This window comes from Hyaena hyaena, unplaced genomic scaffold (genome assembly GCF_003009895.1).
Source record: "Hyaena hyaena isolate Hyena2069 unplaced genomic scaffold, ASM300989v1 scaffold_535, whole genome shotgun sequence".
NCBI lineage: Eukaryota > Metazoa > Chordata > Mammalia > Carnivora > Hyaenidae > Hyaena > Hyaena hyaena.
Genome location: NW_024081167.1, coordinates 302,079 through 317,455, shown reverse-complemented (window position 1 = coordinate 317,455; position 15,377 = coordinate 302,079). Strand labels below are relative to the sequence as shown.

The 15,377-nt window shown below is 34.9% G+C and overlaps 1 protein-coding gene across 3 annotated transcripts in view; it reads right to left on the bottom strand.

The window, feature by feature from the left end:
- TBCK (TBC1 domain containing kinase) overlaps window positions 1-15,377 on the bottom strand; it is a 192,281-nt gene that overhangs the window by 66,424 nt on the left and 110,480 nt on the right. For all 3 annotated transcript variants that reach the window (XM_039255615.1, XM_039255614.1, XM_039255616.1), the window contains exon 23: window positions 4,541-4,716. In XM_039255615.1, the coding sequence (XP_039111546.1) occupies window positions 4,541-4,716 (176 nt within the window). The remainder of the gene's footprint in view (window positions 1-4,540; window positions 4,717-15,377) is intronic.

Sequence of the window (15,377 nt, the reverse complement as noted above, 5' to 3'; positions counted from 1 at the left end):
TCAAATAAACAATAGGATGGAAAACAGGGACAAAATTTCAGGTAACATATAAAAAATTAAAATACTCTGAAAAAAGAATTATATAAATATGAAAATCAGACAGAATAGATACTTTTAAAAAGAATTCTGATAAAACAAGTATGGTATTTTAGATGGACAATTTTAAGAAACCTATAAACTTATAAAAATTGACTTAAGAAGAATGAATAATCAATATCTCCCTAATTAAAAGACAACAGGCTCAGGTTTCATAGACAAGTTTTACTCCATCCATAAGAAACATAATTCCTTTTATACAAAGTGATTGGACAATAATAAGAAGGATGGAGAAATATAATCTTAAGATTAAAGACTAACAAGGACAGACAGAAAATTATAAATTTATCTCACCTATGAACATAGACACAGAAATCCAATATTAGCAAATCAAATATAGTCAGTATTTCTGTTTTTTGTAGTGACCTACTATCTATCTCAGGAATGCAAGGACCACTTACTATCAGAAATTTTAATAATTGTCACACATTACCACATTAAAGGAGGAAATAGATGATACTAATCAATCCTTACTAATAGAAGAAGTATTTGATAAAATTCAACTTATTCATTATAATTACTCTACTATGAGAAAAAGAGGGAAATTTTCCATATAGAAAAAGGGAAATTCATCACCCAAATACAGTATTTATCAAAAACATAAAACTTAATGGTGAATTTAGAAGAATTTTCATTAAATTCAAGTATAAATAAATCTACGCACTCTCATAACTTCCAGTTTACACTACAGGTCTCGTCCAATGCAGTAAGATAAAAAAAAATCAAAGATGTAATAATAAAAGTAGTAACTACAAAGATATATTTGATTGTATTAGCTTCATAAACATTTGAGAGAATCCACAATCTATTAGATTTAAAGAGAGAATAAATTCCAAAATACTTGTTATTTACTCAAAGGAGGTGAAAACTTTGGTCCACACAAAAATTGCACATGGATGCTCATGAAGCCTTATTTATAATTGCTAAAACTTAGAAGAACCAAGATGTCCTTCAGTAGATGAATGGTTAAAAAACTGGTACATCTGAAAATGAACTATTATTCAGCACTAAAAAATGAGGTATCAAGACACGAAAAGACACAGAGGAAACTTAAATGTATATTACCAAGTGAAAGAAGTCAATCTGAAAAGACTACATACTGTAGGATTCTAACTCTATGACATTATGGAAAAGGAAAAACTATGGACATAGGAAAAAGATGTGTGTTCCTAGTGTTTGAGAGAGAGGGCAGGATAAATAAGTAGAACATAGGGGATTTTTAGGGCAGTGGAACTATTCTGGACACCATAACCATGCATACAAGTCATCATACTTTTGTTCAAACTCATAGAGTGTAGAACACGAAGAGTGAACCCTAATATAAACTATGGACTTTGAGTGATAGTAATTGTCAAGGTAGGTTTATCAGTTATAACAAATGTACCACTCTGTGGGGGATGTTACTAATGGGGGAGGCTCTGCATGTGTGGGAACCAGGAGCATATGGGAAATCTCTAAACTTACTGTTCAATTTTGCTGTAAACCTACTGTCTAAAAAATAAATTGTATTAAAAATATAAAATCAAACAAGTTTGCTAACTATAAAATGAATCTAAAATAAATAATGTATTTATTCTTCGTTATGGACAACTAACAATCTCTAAATCTGTATGTTAAAATTTCTACCTTTCAACCTGTTTCTCCTATAGTCTTCCTTAACCAGTGAATGAAAACACCAAAACACCATTCTTCTAGCCTAGGCCCAAAACTCTGCATTTATCCTTGATTCCTCTCTCTATCTATATCTCATAATTAATCAATCAGCACAATCTCTTGGATTTGTTTTCAGAGTATATCTGATTACTTCTCATCTCCTCCACTATTAGACTCCTGGATCCAAACCACCATACTTTCTCCTGAGTCACCATTTTGCCTTTGTCCTTCTATTGTCTCTTTTTCCTACAGTAGCCAAAATAATCCTTTCACATGTAAGTCAGATCATGTTACAAATCTGCTCAATATCTTACAATAGCTTCTCCTCTCATTTGGCATAGAGTCAATATTTGGCATTGTATAAGATCTTACTGATTGATATGTCTCTAAGTTTATCATTTTCCATTCTCATCTTCACTCATGACATTCTATACCTAGTCTTCTTCCTGTTCCCCTCAAAGTGTGCTACCATCCCTGCACCTGCAAGATGGCACATCGCACTTATGAGAGACTCATACTGGATGTAGAGTTTTCTTTCTGGGGCGATGAAAATATGCTGGAATTAGGGGCACCTGGGTGGCTCAGTCGGTTGAGTGTCCAACTTCGGCTCAGATCATGATCTCACAGTTTGTGGGTTTGAGCCCCGAGTTGGGCTCTGTGCTGACTGCCGGCTCAGAGCCTGGAGCCTGTTTCGGATTCTGTGTCTCCCTCTCTCTCTGACCCTCCCCTGCTCACGCTGTCTCTCTCTCTCTCTGTCTCTCTCTCTCAGAAATTAAAAAAAACCTTAAAAACAAAGAAAGAAAATATGCTGGAATTAGACACTGGTGATAGTTGCATAACCTTGTAAATATTGTAAAAACAACATTGAATTTTATACTTAAAAAGGGTGAAATTTATGGTATGCAAATTATAGTTCAATTAATTAAAAAAACACATCCTATGATGTCTTAATCACCTGGGGTTCAATTTTATATTACTATTTACTAGCTATCTAAACTATTAATCCCTTTCTGGGTTTAGTTTTATGCTATTATTATAAAATAGGGATAATCATACTTTGTTATAGGTTCCTATGAGAAGTAAATGATGTGTCTACATAAAAAAAATTCTGGTATATTTTAAGGAGACACCAAGTATTCAGATATTATAATTCCCTTATATCTTTATTTTTACTTAATTTTTACAACTCCCAACTCAGAGTTATCTTATTAATTGCTATACTTCCTCACCTTCCCCTTCATTAAATGCCATTATAGTTAACTAAAAGCTGCTCATCTGCCAAAGGATATCTCTCTAGTATGGAGATGTGAATTAATGTTTTTCTACCATGAAGAGGATACATTTTATAATTTGAAAAGAGAAAACTACAAGTTTTTATATAGAATCATTAAATTTCAGAGTTTCAAGTAACCTTACAGGCCATCTAAGATGGCCTTAGCTTTAGATATGTGAACTCTTCTACCAAAATCCATTAGTTGGTAATAATATCATCTGATGGAGGGAGTCCGGGTGGCTCAGTTGGTTAAACATCCAACTCTTGGTTTCAGGTTAAGTCATTATCTTATGGTTTGTGGGTTCGAGCCCTACATCAGGCTCTGTGCTGTCAGTGTGAAGCCTACCTGGGATTCTCTCTCTCCCTCTCTCTCTCTGCCCTTCCCCAACTCACATTTTCTCCTCTCTCTCTCTCAAGATAAATAAACTTAAAAAAATACATCATCTGTTGGAACACTTCCAGTGTTCAAGAATTTATTTTTCTTTGGGAGGCCTCGTCTACTTTTGGAAAACTGTAATGCAAATATTTATTATTAGTGCAGGTTCCTATTCTAGTTTTCTGTCTTAAGATGTTTTGAAGTATCCTACCATAATTTTTCATACATGTATTCAAGTAGCTGTTTTCCTCTTTATTATCTATATTTCTGGAAGCAGAAACTGTGATTACTAAAACTACCTTGTATTCAACCACAATCAAAGTCATGTTTATAAGTACCTTTAATAAATACAATTTGACCATGATGGGATAATGTCATGGATGCCCTCATATTTTGGAAACATGAAAAATCACAGAAAGAACAAAGAGGTGAAAATTGCAAATTTTTGCAAAATTACCTAGTTCTAAAAATGTCTAAGGGCAAATCTATTGTTTAACACATATGAAAGAAAATTGACAATGTTTCATCACTAAAATGTTACTTTTATAAGTTATAGCCTAGCCTATTAAATTTGTTAAAGTATCTAAAAATCTCTATATACATACTAATTGAAATTCAATTTCATGAAAATAATTAAGATATTGTGGTACTATTGGAATGTTTGAAATACATGAATTATTATAGCTTAAAGCTTGGTCAACCATATTTATAAAGCCAAGTATTTCGAAAGAATAATAATGTTGAAAAACCTGACTGGCATAGCTTTTCAAAATGCTATTTTTTTTTTTTTTTGGTCAATCGGCAATCAATAAATACACATTCTTATTCTAATATTAAGAACTCTGTCTTTATTTTTATAATTCTTCCTTTTGCTTCTGTAATCCTTTTAGTATATGACAAGTTGAGACACTATGATTACATAGAAAAAATGTGAAACTTGTTACCTGAAGGAATGTCAATCTTAATTATATAACTAAATAGATATAAACGTTTTCAGAAAGTTACATAAATACAATCACATATAAGAGAATATATATGCTAAAAGGACATAAGTAACAATATTATGAGTAATAATTATGCTACACTGTATTTTTAACATCCATCTTCCTTAGAGTTTGTAAATTAACTTTGGAAATACATACCAAGTCTGTTTTTGGAGGATCTGGACACTCATTGGAGAAAAAAGGTGTTGAACTTCTGACTCCACTGCTATCAGAAGTTGGCTTTGGAGGCTGAGCATGCTGCCTGTATGTAGCACTTTTAGGAGTCCAGCAAAAGAGGTTGATTGATTCTCGCACACAGCGTTCTATGTCAATTTCTAGATAGAAAAAGTTTTTAAAAACCAAAACATTTAGAATTTGAATTGTTACACTTATATAAAAAAACCACAATCTTCCCTAAAAGCATATATCCAATATGGCTAAGATCATAAGCAAATAGAAAAGATGTGAGTGAAAATAAATGTAGATATTAATCAGCATATTTTTTACTAGAATGGCGGTATTATTTTATATTTTTATATATACATATACACATACATTTATATATGTAAATATATTCACATATTTTATGTGTGTTTTATTTGGTATTATCTACATATATACATACATACATATATATATAGTACATATGTTGGAATATTTCAGTATATCATTATTTAAACATCATAGAATATAACAAATCTTATTTAAGAATCTGGCTGACTCTGATAATATTTTCACTTTTTCAAAGTAAAATAGAGGTTGGAGAAGGGAAGGCTGCAATTTGGGAGTGGATAGGCAGACTCCCTCCATCAGATGATATTATTACCAACTAATGGATTTTGGTACAAGAGCTCACATATCTAAAGCTAAGTCCACCATGACTTCTAGTGAAGTACACTAAAAGTTTTATTTTCATCTATCAAAGGAGATATAAAATAAGTAGAGAAAAAATTATTAAAATATCAATTCTAAATTTTGAAAATAATTTTCTGAGTTAAATGACTAAAAATGATTAAGAAAGGAAATATTTTCATAGATTTCCTTTTCTTTCTCAAATCTGAAATTTATGTATCTTTGATACAGAGGTAATAAAAGTAGGAAGGCTATCACACTCCAAGTTATTGTTTGTAGTTCTTTAGGAGGTCAATATTCCTGATGCAGAGTAAGCTGTTTTCATATGGAGAAAGTGGACAGATCACAGAAAGGCAGGAGAAATTCAAGAAGTTGACTAGGATGAAGGAGTTTAGCATGGGCTAGCTTTTCCCTTTCTATATCCCTAACATTAATAAATGGCAAATATTCTCATTTTCTTTGCAAAAGTCCAAGTATGTTAGCTCAGGTAAGCAATGGAAAAAACACACTTCATGTTTTAAATTAAAAAGGGTAAGTTTCCTATTTCTCCTTTTGAAACAAGGAAATTATACATAAAGGAAGAAGGACATATGCATTTACAAAAAAAAGCTATTCTGCTGATTCCTCCACCTTCCCAAATTAAAACTGGGAAATTTTTATTTTTTTTATTCGCTTTTTTTTTTTAATTAGAGAGCATGAGAGAGAGACAGTACACATGTGCAGTGGGGGAGAGCATGGGGGCGTGGGGAAGGAGAGAGAGAGAGAAACAGAGAGAGAGAGAGACTGAGATAGAGAGAATCTTAAAATAGGCTCCATGACCAGAGCAGAGCCTGACTCAGAGCTCAATCTCACAATCGTTGAGATCATGAACTGAGCTGAAATTAAGAGTTGGATGCTTAACTAACTGAGGCACCCAGGCACCCGGGACATATATGCATTTAAGTCAATTCTGTGGATGGTATGTTTACAATTGCCTACTTTTGTAAGGAGGAAAACACCTGGAGCAGTAAAAGAGAAATGAAGAGTTATTGAGAATCTATTACAAGAGAAACATTTAATTCTCACAATGATTCTTGTAGAAAGTTATTGTAATCTCTCATTTCTGTTGAAGATAAATAAACTAAGATGTAAGGAAACTGATTTAATATGGCAAATGTGTTATTATGAGTAGAATGTCCGAGGTTTCTAAAGGATTATAAGGCATCTTTTATTTCTCAATTCATTTAGATTTGGTGTATGGCCAGCAGGTCTGGAAAGACCAGTTACTCAATTAAGCGTTCCTTTATCTGCTATTAGTGATGTTTGCCAACTTCACAGTTGGTTACTTCCATGGCTACACAAAGAGGTCAGGTTTCATCATCCCATATGCTCTTCCTAACATAAAACATATTTAAAAAGAAACTCCTAAACATGTTTTGAGACATGGGTCTATTTACTTGAGCAATGGTAAATATAGTGAAATATATTTTTTAAAAAGCTCTATAATATGATCAAGTTGATACTGCCTCCTCAAAAAAGAAGAACACATAACAATTAGAATAAAAATCAAAGTTCAAGATAGGTTCTCTACTCAACTTACGGAAGAGATGCTGAATTAATTTTAGAAAAATTCCCGTTAATGTTTAAGATAAAAATTTGAAGCTAAAGAGAGAAAAATCCTGTCATTTAAAAAAAAAGCTGATCCTTTTAATACCATTTAATTGCCAAAAAAAATTTCAGATCATAGATTTTGCATCTGTGATCAAATCAGTCTAACTGTCACCCAGTAGGAGTCTGAAGTCATGCCAGTGATCCAGAGTAGAGGTTGTAGTTCAGTCATTAAATCATGAGCAATGGAAAAGTCAGTTGTATCTGTTTCAACACTCTACCAGTACCATAAAAGGTTTACAGTGAATTCTGAGAATTTTATGGCATCCACCCCAATTCCACCCCAATTATTAGTGCTCGCACATATCCCATTCTCCATTCCCATGTCACCTCTCCATCTCAAATTCTTCCGAAGCACTTTATCATAACCAAAATATTATGCAAAAAATACTCTGTAAACTGTGCATCAAAATATGCAACTATTCTTAAAAAGTAATTTCTTCTCCTAGGGTACTACTTTTTTCTAATCTCTTCTCCTAGGGTACTGCTTTTTTCTATTTTGCATTGTAATTTTGACATAACGCATTGTAAATAAAGTATGTTCCCTGGATTATGGCTTTCCAGTTTTGATTCTAAGCTCCAAGAGGAACTTTGTGACTGACAGAAATAACTTCTCTAAATCCTGATTTATTTGTCCTCATGCAGTACTATCATATCTCTCAGAAAGACTGAACTATGTCCAAAATAATAAAACACATCTCATATTTCATTTGGGACAGGGTAGGTGGAAAATACATCTCTCCTGAAGACTTCTGTTCTCTTGCTCTAACGGCTATGAGCTGCTTCCAAGGTCTAGTGAACAGTTGTTGTCCTGGCATTTCTCTTTACTATCATCTAATTCCCTTTTCTCTCCCCTATATTTAATCTTTAATTTGGAGGGCAAGACATTATTTACTCTTTCTTGATTTACTTCATCATTTTGGTGAACTCATTATCCAGTAGCTTCTATGAAAGGGTACACAGAAGGCAAATTACTTTGAAATCTTCTATATCTTTTAATATATTTACTCTGCCTTTGACTGATAGTTGGAGTAGGCATAGCATTCTAGAGTTGAATTATTTTTCCTTCAGTTATGAAAAACAGTGCTCCATTGTCTTCTGAGAAGTCTGATATGATTCTGAAGTGAAATCATTTGTATGTGATTTTCCTCTTTTCTGTAAACTTTTTTAGGATCCCTGGTGTTCTAAAAATTCAAAATGATATATGTAATGTGTGTCACTTCTTCATGCTAGGTATTTGATGGTCTTTTTGTAATCCTTCACCTACAGAGAAAGTTCTTGATGTCTGTGATACTTTCTGTTCTTTCTTCTTCTCTTATTAAAGAAATCTTGAACACCCTGAGTTGGTTTTCTAATAATTTTGTCTCTTCCTCTTACTTTCCATCTGTATTTTTGTTTTATTCTCTGAGAGATTTCCTAAGCTTATCATCTAACTCTTTTACTAGTATGCTCATTTGCATTTCCACAGCATTTTTAAAAAGTAAGTCCCTTTTGTTCTTTGTTACTTAAAAAAATTTGATTTGTCATTGTTGCAATAACTATCTTTCTGAGGATATTCTTTTATTTAGTTTGCTGGTTTGTGTCTTTTAGTTAGAGGTTTTCTTTCTTTCTTCCTTTCTTTCATAGTTTATTGTCAAGTTGGTTTCCATATAACACCCAGTATTCATCCCAACAAGTGCCCTCCTCCATGCCTATCATCCCCCTCCCCTCCTCTCCCCATCAGCCTTCAGTTTGTTCTCAGTATTCAAGAGTCTCTCATGGTTTGCCTCCCTCCCTCTCCCCAACTAATTTTTCCCCTTCTCCATCCCTATGGTCCTCTGTTAAGTTTCTTCTGTTCCACTTAAAAGTTAAAACATATGGTATCTGTCCTTCTCTGCCTGATTTATTTTGCTCAGCATAACAACCTTGAGTTCCATCCACGTTGCTACAAATAGCCAGATTTCATTCTTTCTCATTGCCATGTAGTATTCCATTGTAGAGATAAACCAATCTTCATGATCCATTTGTCAGTTGATGGACATTTAGGCTCTTTCCATGTTTTGGCTATTGTTGAAAGTGCTGCTCTGAACATTGGGGTACATGTGCTCCTAGGCATCAGCACTCCTGTATCTCTTGGGTAAATTCCTAGCAGTGTTATTGCCGGATCATATGGGAGTTCTATTGTTAATTTTTTGAGGAACCTCCACACTGTTTTCCAGAGGGGCTGCACCAGTTTACATTCCCACCAGCAGTGTAGGAGGGTGCTCGTTTCTCCACATCCTCACCAGCATCTATAGTCTCCTGATTTGTTCATTTTAGCCACTCTGACTGGTGTGAGGAGGTATTAGTTAGAGGTTTTCTATAAAGGTTTGGTGATATATGACTACATATTTATAAGAACAATACTAAAAATCAGATTGGAAGTTTGTATATGTGGGAAGGTCTTGGTGACTGGTAGATTCACTGTTGGGTAACTTAGAGACATGGTCAAGACCCCTAAATAGGGTATTTCTCCCTATGGAGACACTCTACCTCTCCAAAGAATAATTCTCTGTGTAAGCTAATCTTTGCCAGCACTGACCATGGAGGAGTACGGGGGTTCTAACTGCATATATCCCCTTACTTCTGCTCTCTGCTATGTTGTGGACTCTGAGTCTCAAGATACTTTGATTCTAGGGGTCTGAGTGGCTCAGTCTGGTTCAGCGTTGGACTTTGGCTCCAGTCATGACCTCAGGGTTCATTGGTTTGAACCCCGCACTGGGCTTGCAACAGGCTCTCTAATGTCAGCACAGAGCCTACTTTGGATCCTCTGTCCCCCTCTATCTCTGCCCCTCCCAAGTTCACACTATTTCTCTCTCTCAAAAATAAATAAATAAACATTAAAAAAATTTTAAAAAGATACTTTGATTCTATTACTCCAAAGAATACCTTCAAATTTACTGTTCACATGCATATGTTTTTTGTAATATTTGCAAACAGTAAAGATATTTAAGTCACAAACAGTGAAGACTTCTGTCTTTATACCAATTTCCCCTCCATTACACTTCATCTTGCATTAGGCAACATTATAATGGCTAGAGGCACTTTGAGGTATAACTAAGAATAAGCTAAATTAGGAATAGTTAGATAATTAGCTTCATTTAATGGGATATAGTTTTGTGATCTGAAGTCACTTTATGGTATTGACAAATAATTTTTTTACTGTTTATTTTTGAGAAAGAGAGACAGAGCACAAGTGGGGGAGGGGCAGAGAGAGAGGAAGACAGAATCCAAAGCAGGCTCCAGGCTCCAAGCTGTTGGCACAGAGCCGGATGCGGGGCTCGAACTCATGAACTGTAAGATCATGACCTGAGCTGAAGTCAGACGCTTACCCGACTGAGTCACTCAGGTGCCCCGACAAAAGATTTTCTCCTTGACATAACTTTCACCAGGTTCATTTACATCCTTTCTTGACTATGCCTCAACTTTAGCTTATAAAGACTTGTCTCCCAGCCTCTGTGGGAAGGTAGGAACCTAACTTTGGTTAAGTGCCAGTTAGCAAACCAAGATGGGTTTTATGTGGGCCAATGCCCTCTTTCACACTTCTGTAATTTTTCATTTTCCTGAATCTTCTGAGCCTCTATGCCCCCACCCTCCCCACCTATTCCCTCATTCTTCCTTTAAAATGCCCAGTTACCTCTATACAAAATGAAGTTCAATTCATGTTGGTCTCTTATCTACTGTAAGAGTATATTAGCACTTTAACTAGTATCTGGCTTTGTTTATGTTTGACAGGATAGGAAAGTCATTGCTCTAGAAATAATGTCCTAGAAACTCCTATCACTCACTATGCAAGAGCACAGGTGTAAAGCAAAATGATGTCTCCCAGCACCAGATGCTTTTGGGGAGGAGAAACGTTTAAAATATACACAGCCAAACATCAGGCTTAAACATTCTTCCAAACATTAAGCATGTAAAATTGTAAACAGAGAATCTGGTAGTCACTGACATCTGATCAAAAGAGATATGCTCTCCTTTTAGGAATATATTTGATAATGTTACATATACAGTTATAAGTGCATCAATTAACTCTTTATCTTTTTTGATAGGAATTTCACAAAGCAGCATTTCTGTATTTATAGGAAAGAAATCTGTAGCACTACAACAGAGGGTATTATCTATGTTAAGTCACTTGTTTTAGGCATTCCTACTATCAATAATAAAAAAACAAATTCCACCCAACACTTCCAGTGGAAAGACTGATTATTTTATTGTACGGAAAATATGTATAATTATTGTCATATGTAGAGATAATCAATGAGTATGGAGCAAAAAAGGAGGAAAAATATAGAGGAATCTGACATTTAATAATTAAAATATTATGTTACTTTTCTCTTTTGTAATTTGTTATGCTCTCTTTGCTCATTCTCAATATTCTTTTAATGGTCTAATTTTGTAATGTAATTTATTTCCTCTTAAAGAGGGCCACTTCTCCATACTGCTTAGGCTTCGGGCCCACAAAATCTGGATCTTCCCCTATCCTGCAGTCTTCTGTTAGGTGGCAGAGAAGACGCATAGCTAGCAACGTCGTGCAAAGATCCACAGAGGGGAGAAATGAAACTACTCCTTATGCATACATTGCATTAGTTCTTATCTGGTTTTTTCCACTTCATTTTCATTTGCTTTTAATTTGTGAGACTTTTGGGGCTCTGCACCAAGAACTGGCTTGCTATCATTCTCTTTTGCAGGAACATTTTAGTTCTCTGCTTTTTATTAAGGGAGTTATTATTGATGTAATTGTGTTCTATCTTCTAAATATCTGTTGATGTGTCTTGTTTACTAGTGCTTTTCTTATACTGTCTTTGTACTTAGGATTATACTTTTTTTCATTCCCTTACCGTTTTGCTTTAGTGATGTTTCACAAGGCAGTAGGGATAAACATATGTGTACAATTTGTCATTCTTAATTGGAAAGGTCTCAAACTTTAAAGGTTCTGGCTTAAAAGGGGTGGGAATGAATTTAGGAGATGAACATGGTGGGCTTGAAGCCTCACTCTCTTGGTCTAGCTCTTGGTCTAGTGGCATTAAGGTATTTACTTAGAAAGTGGTATAATAATAATAATGGCATACTGCAAAGAGCATTTACCTGGGAGGCAGCCTGACCTGGGTTTACATTTCAGTTCGATTACTTACAAGTCATATAGCTATGGCCAAACTCATTTTTCTTCTTTTTTTTCTCAATCATAAAATAGAGATAATATAAAACACATGAAAGTTATAGCACTTCAACTGAAATTTTAAAAAGCATAAACTTTATGGGGCGCCTGGGTGGCTTAGTTGGTTAAGCGTCCGACTTTCGCTTAGGTCATGATCTCGCGGTTCGTGGGTTCGAGCCCCGTGTCGGGCTCTGTGCTGACTGCCAGCTCAGAGCCTGGAGCCTGTTTCAGTCTGTGACTCCTTCTCTCTCTGACCCTCCCCTGCTCACGCTGTCTCTCTCTCTCTCTCCTAGAAATAAATAAAATATTAAAAAAGAAAAAAAGCATAAGCTTTAGATACCAGTAAATATGGGATCTTACTTTAAACTCAGTTAAAGTATAGGTTACATTTCTATTTTACACTTGGTAGATTTCTATTTAGAAAGAGATTGCCTTATAAGAAATATCCTTTTCTACTTTTAAAAATCTAAAAACTTGGAATGTTATTTAGTGATATAAAGAAGTGGGCTATGATGTGTAGCAACATGGATGGACCTTGAGGGTGTTATGCTGAGTGAAATAAGCCAGGCAGAGAAGGACAAATATCATATGTTTGCACGTATAGGAGGATTAGGAGGAACTTGATGGAGGAACAAGGGGGAGAAGAAGGGCGGAAATGGTGGGGGAAAGGGAGAGAGGCAAACCATGAGAGACTCTTGAATGCTGACAAAAACTGAGGACTGATGGATGTGGGGGGGAGGGGGGTATGGGCATGGAGGAGGACACTTGTGGGGATAAGCACTGAGTGTTATGTGGAAACTAATTTGACAATAAACTATTTGTAAAAAAAAAAAAAAAAAGAATAAATTACTATTGACAAAAAAAAAAAAAAGAAGTGGGCTATGAAGCCATAAGCAGACATGGAGGAAAAAGTCTGAAAAGCCTACATACTCTATGATTCCAACTATGTGACATTCTGGTAAATACAAAAGTATTAAGACAGTAAAAGAATCACTGATTTCTAGGACAGAGTGGGGTAGGAAGAGTGGAGAGAAGAACTGTATAGTTGCAGCATAAGATGCTTACGGTGGTGAAACTGTTCTATATAATGCTGTAATGGTAAATATATGACATTACTCTCTTGTCAAAACACACAGCACTGTTTAAGACAAAGGGTGAACCTTATGTAAACTACTTGTCTTAGTTTATAATAACAATGTATTGGGGTGTCTCGGAGGCTCAGTCAGTTAAATGTCTGACTCTTAATTTTGGCTCAGGTCATAATCTCACAGTTTGTGGATTTGAGCTCCATATCGGGCTCTGTGCTGACGGTGCAGAGCCTGCTTGGGATTCTGTCTCCCTCTCTCTCTCTCTCTGCCCCTCACCCACTCACACACAAACACACACACACACACACACACACATACACACTCTCTCTCTCTCAAATAAAATAAACTTAAGAAAAAAACATATACTCATTTAAACATTTTTTAAAAATAAAATATTACAAGGAAATAGAATTTGGAAACAATTTTTGGCAAAAATAATAATGCTTTTCTGCTGTGTTCTCACTTCAAGAATTAAAGAGTTAGTATAAAGTGAAGGAAAGGAAGAAGAAAGGAGAAGGAACTTATAAAGACTGAATGTTACAAGTTATTTACGTATTTTTAAAATATTAAAAGCTGGGGTGCCTGGGAGGCTCAGTTGGTTGAGTGTCTGACTCTTGATTTCGGCTCAGCTCATGAGCCTGGGTCATGGGATTGAGCCCCACATTGGGCTCTTCACTAGGCATGGAGCCTGGAGACTGCCTGAGATTCTCTCTCTGCACCTTCCTCGGTCTCTAAGATTAAAATAAAATAAAAATATTAAATGCTACTATTTACTTTTAAAAAGTTATACATACTATATATGCACACTCAGTACCAGATTTTGTGGCAGGTGCATTATGTATATTATCTTTAGTGCTCATCATAACAGTAAAGCAGATATTATTATCTCCATTTTACTGAATGTTTCTTAATGTAAAGAATTCTCAGTGAGATTAAAAGTTTGTCCAAATTCACACAGCCACTATGTGCCAGAACTAAGATATGAACTCACATCTATTTCATCTATAGACAGCTCTTTCAGCAGAGAACTACACTAAAAGTTTCCCTTTTCACACAGGTTGTGAGTGTTAGAGCTAGGACTTAAACCCTAATTTGTCTTGATTGAAAAGTCTATGCTATCTACTACATTACACTGTTTCTGAGCAATGAAAAGAAATATTCTTCTTAGTCATAATATACAATCAACAAAGAAGGTCTACTTGACTTCTCAGATAATTCCTCAATTGCTTTAGCTAACAAGGAAATCTATATGACTTATTATCTACTTAAATAATTTAAAGAGGGGCACCTGGGTGACTCAGTCGGTTAATCACCTGACTTTGGGTCAGGTCATGCTCTCACTGCTCATGGGTTAGAGTCCTGTGTTGGGCTTTGTGCTGAGAGCTCAGAGCCTGGAGCCTACTTCTTTATTCTGTGTCTCCCAAAATCCCTCTGCCCCTCCCCAACTTGTGCGCATGCATGCACTCTCTCTATCTCAAAAGTGAATGTTAAAAAATTTTTTTTGAATTATAGAAAAAGCCAAATGGGGTGATTGCAGCATTTATACCACCAATAGGAAAGCATGTCATGATAGAATGGAAAAGTGAAAACAAGCATAATAATGATGATGACAAATTAATAATAATAATCACTGACATAGCATTTGCTCTATGCCATGTACAGCTCTAAGTTGTTTAGATATACTGGTTTATTTAACACAATAACACTCTTAGGTAGGGACTATTATCATTCTCATATAATCAGAGTTAAGTAAACAAGGAGGTTAAGTCATGACCCTAAGATCACACAGCTGTAACTGGTAGAGCCAGGATCTGAAACTCAGGTGAGCAGCTCCACACACCATGCTCTTAATAACTAGACTGCTGGGTGTTTCTTTGTTGAAAGAAAAAAAACTAGAAAAAATGACTTAAAAAAATTCAAGCCTATTTTGTTCACAAGGTTACCAATTAAGTAGTATTTCCATCATATTACTATCAAATAGATGTTCTGAACCGTGAATTTAGCAATCTGCTTTAGCAAAGATTTTAGGTAAATTTGCTGTTTGCTTATGCTTTTAAACTCAGTTGAGTGGGGATTTCAGTAAAGTATAACATATTTAATAAGTTCAAATCAATGTTTAATCCTATCCTGTCTTTATCTACAAAGTTTGTCTAAAGAATTAAAGTGAAATATAGAGTTATCCTATCTATTCTTTTTCTGAAGTCTTAAAAAGCTTGTTTCTTTCAAATATGTTCCA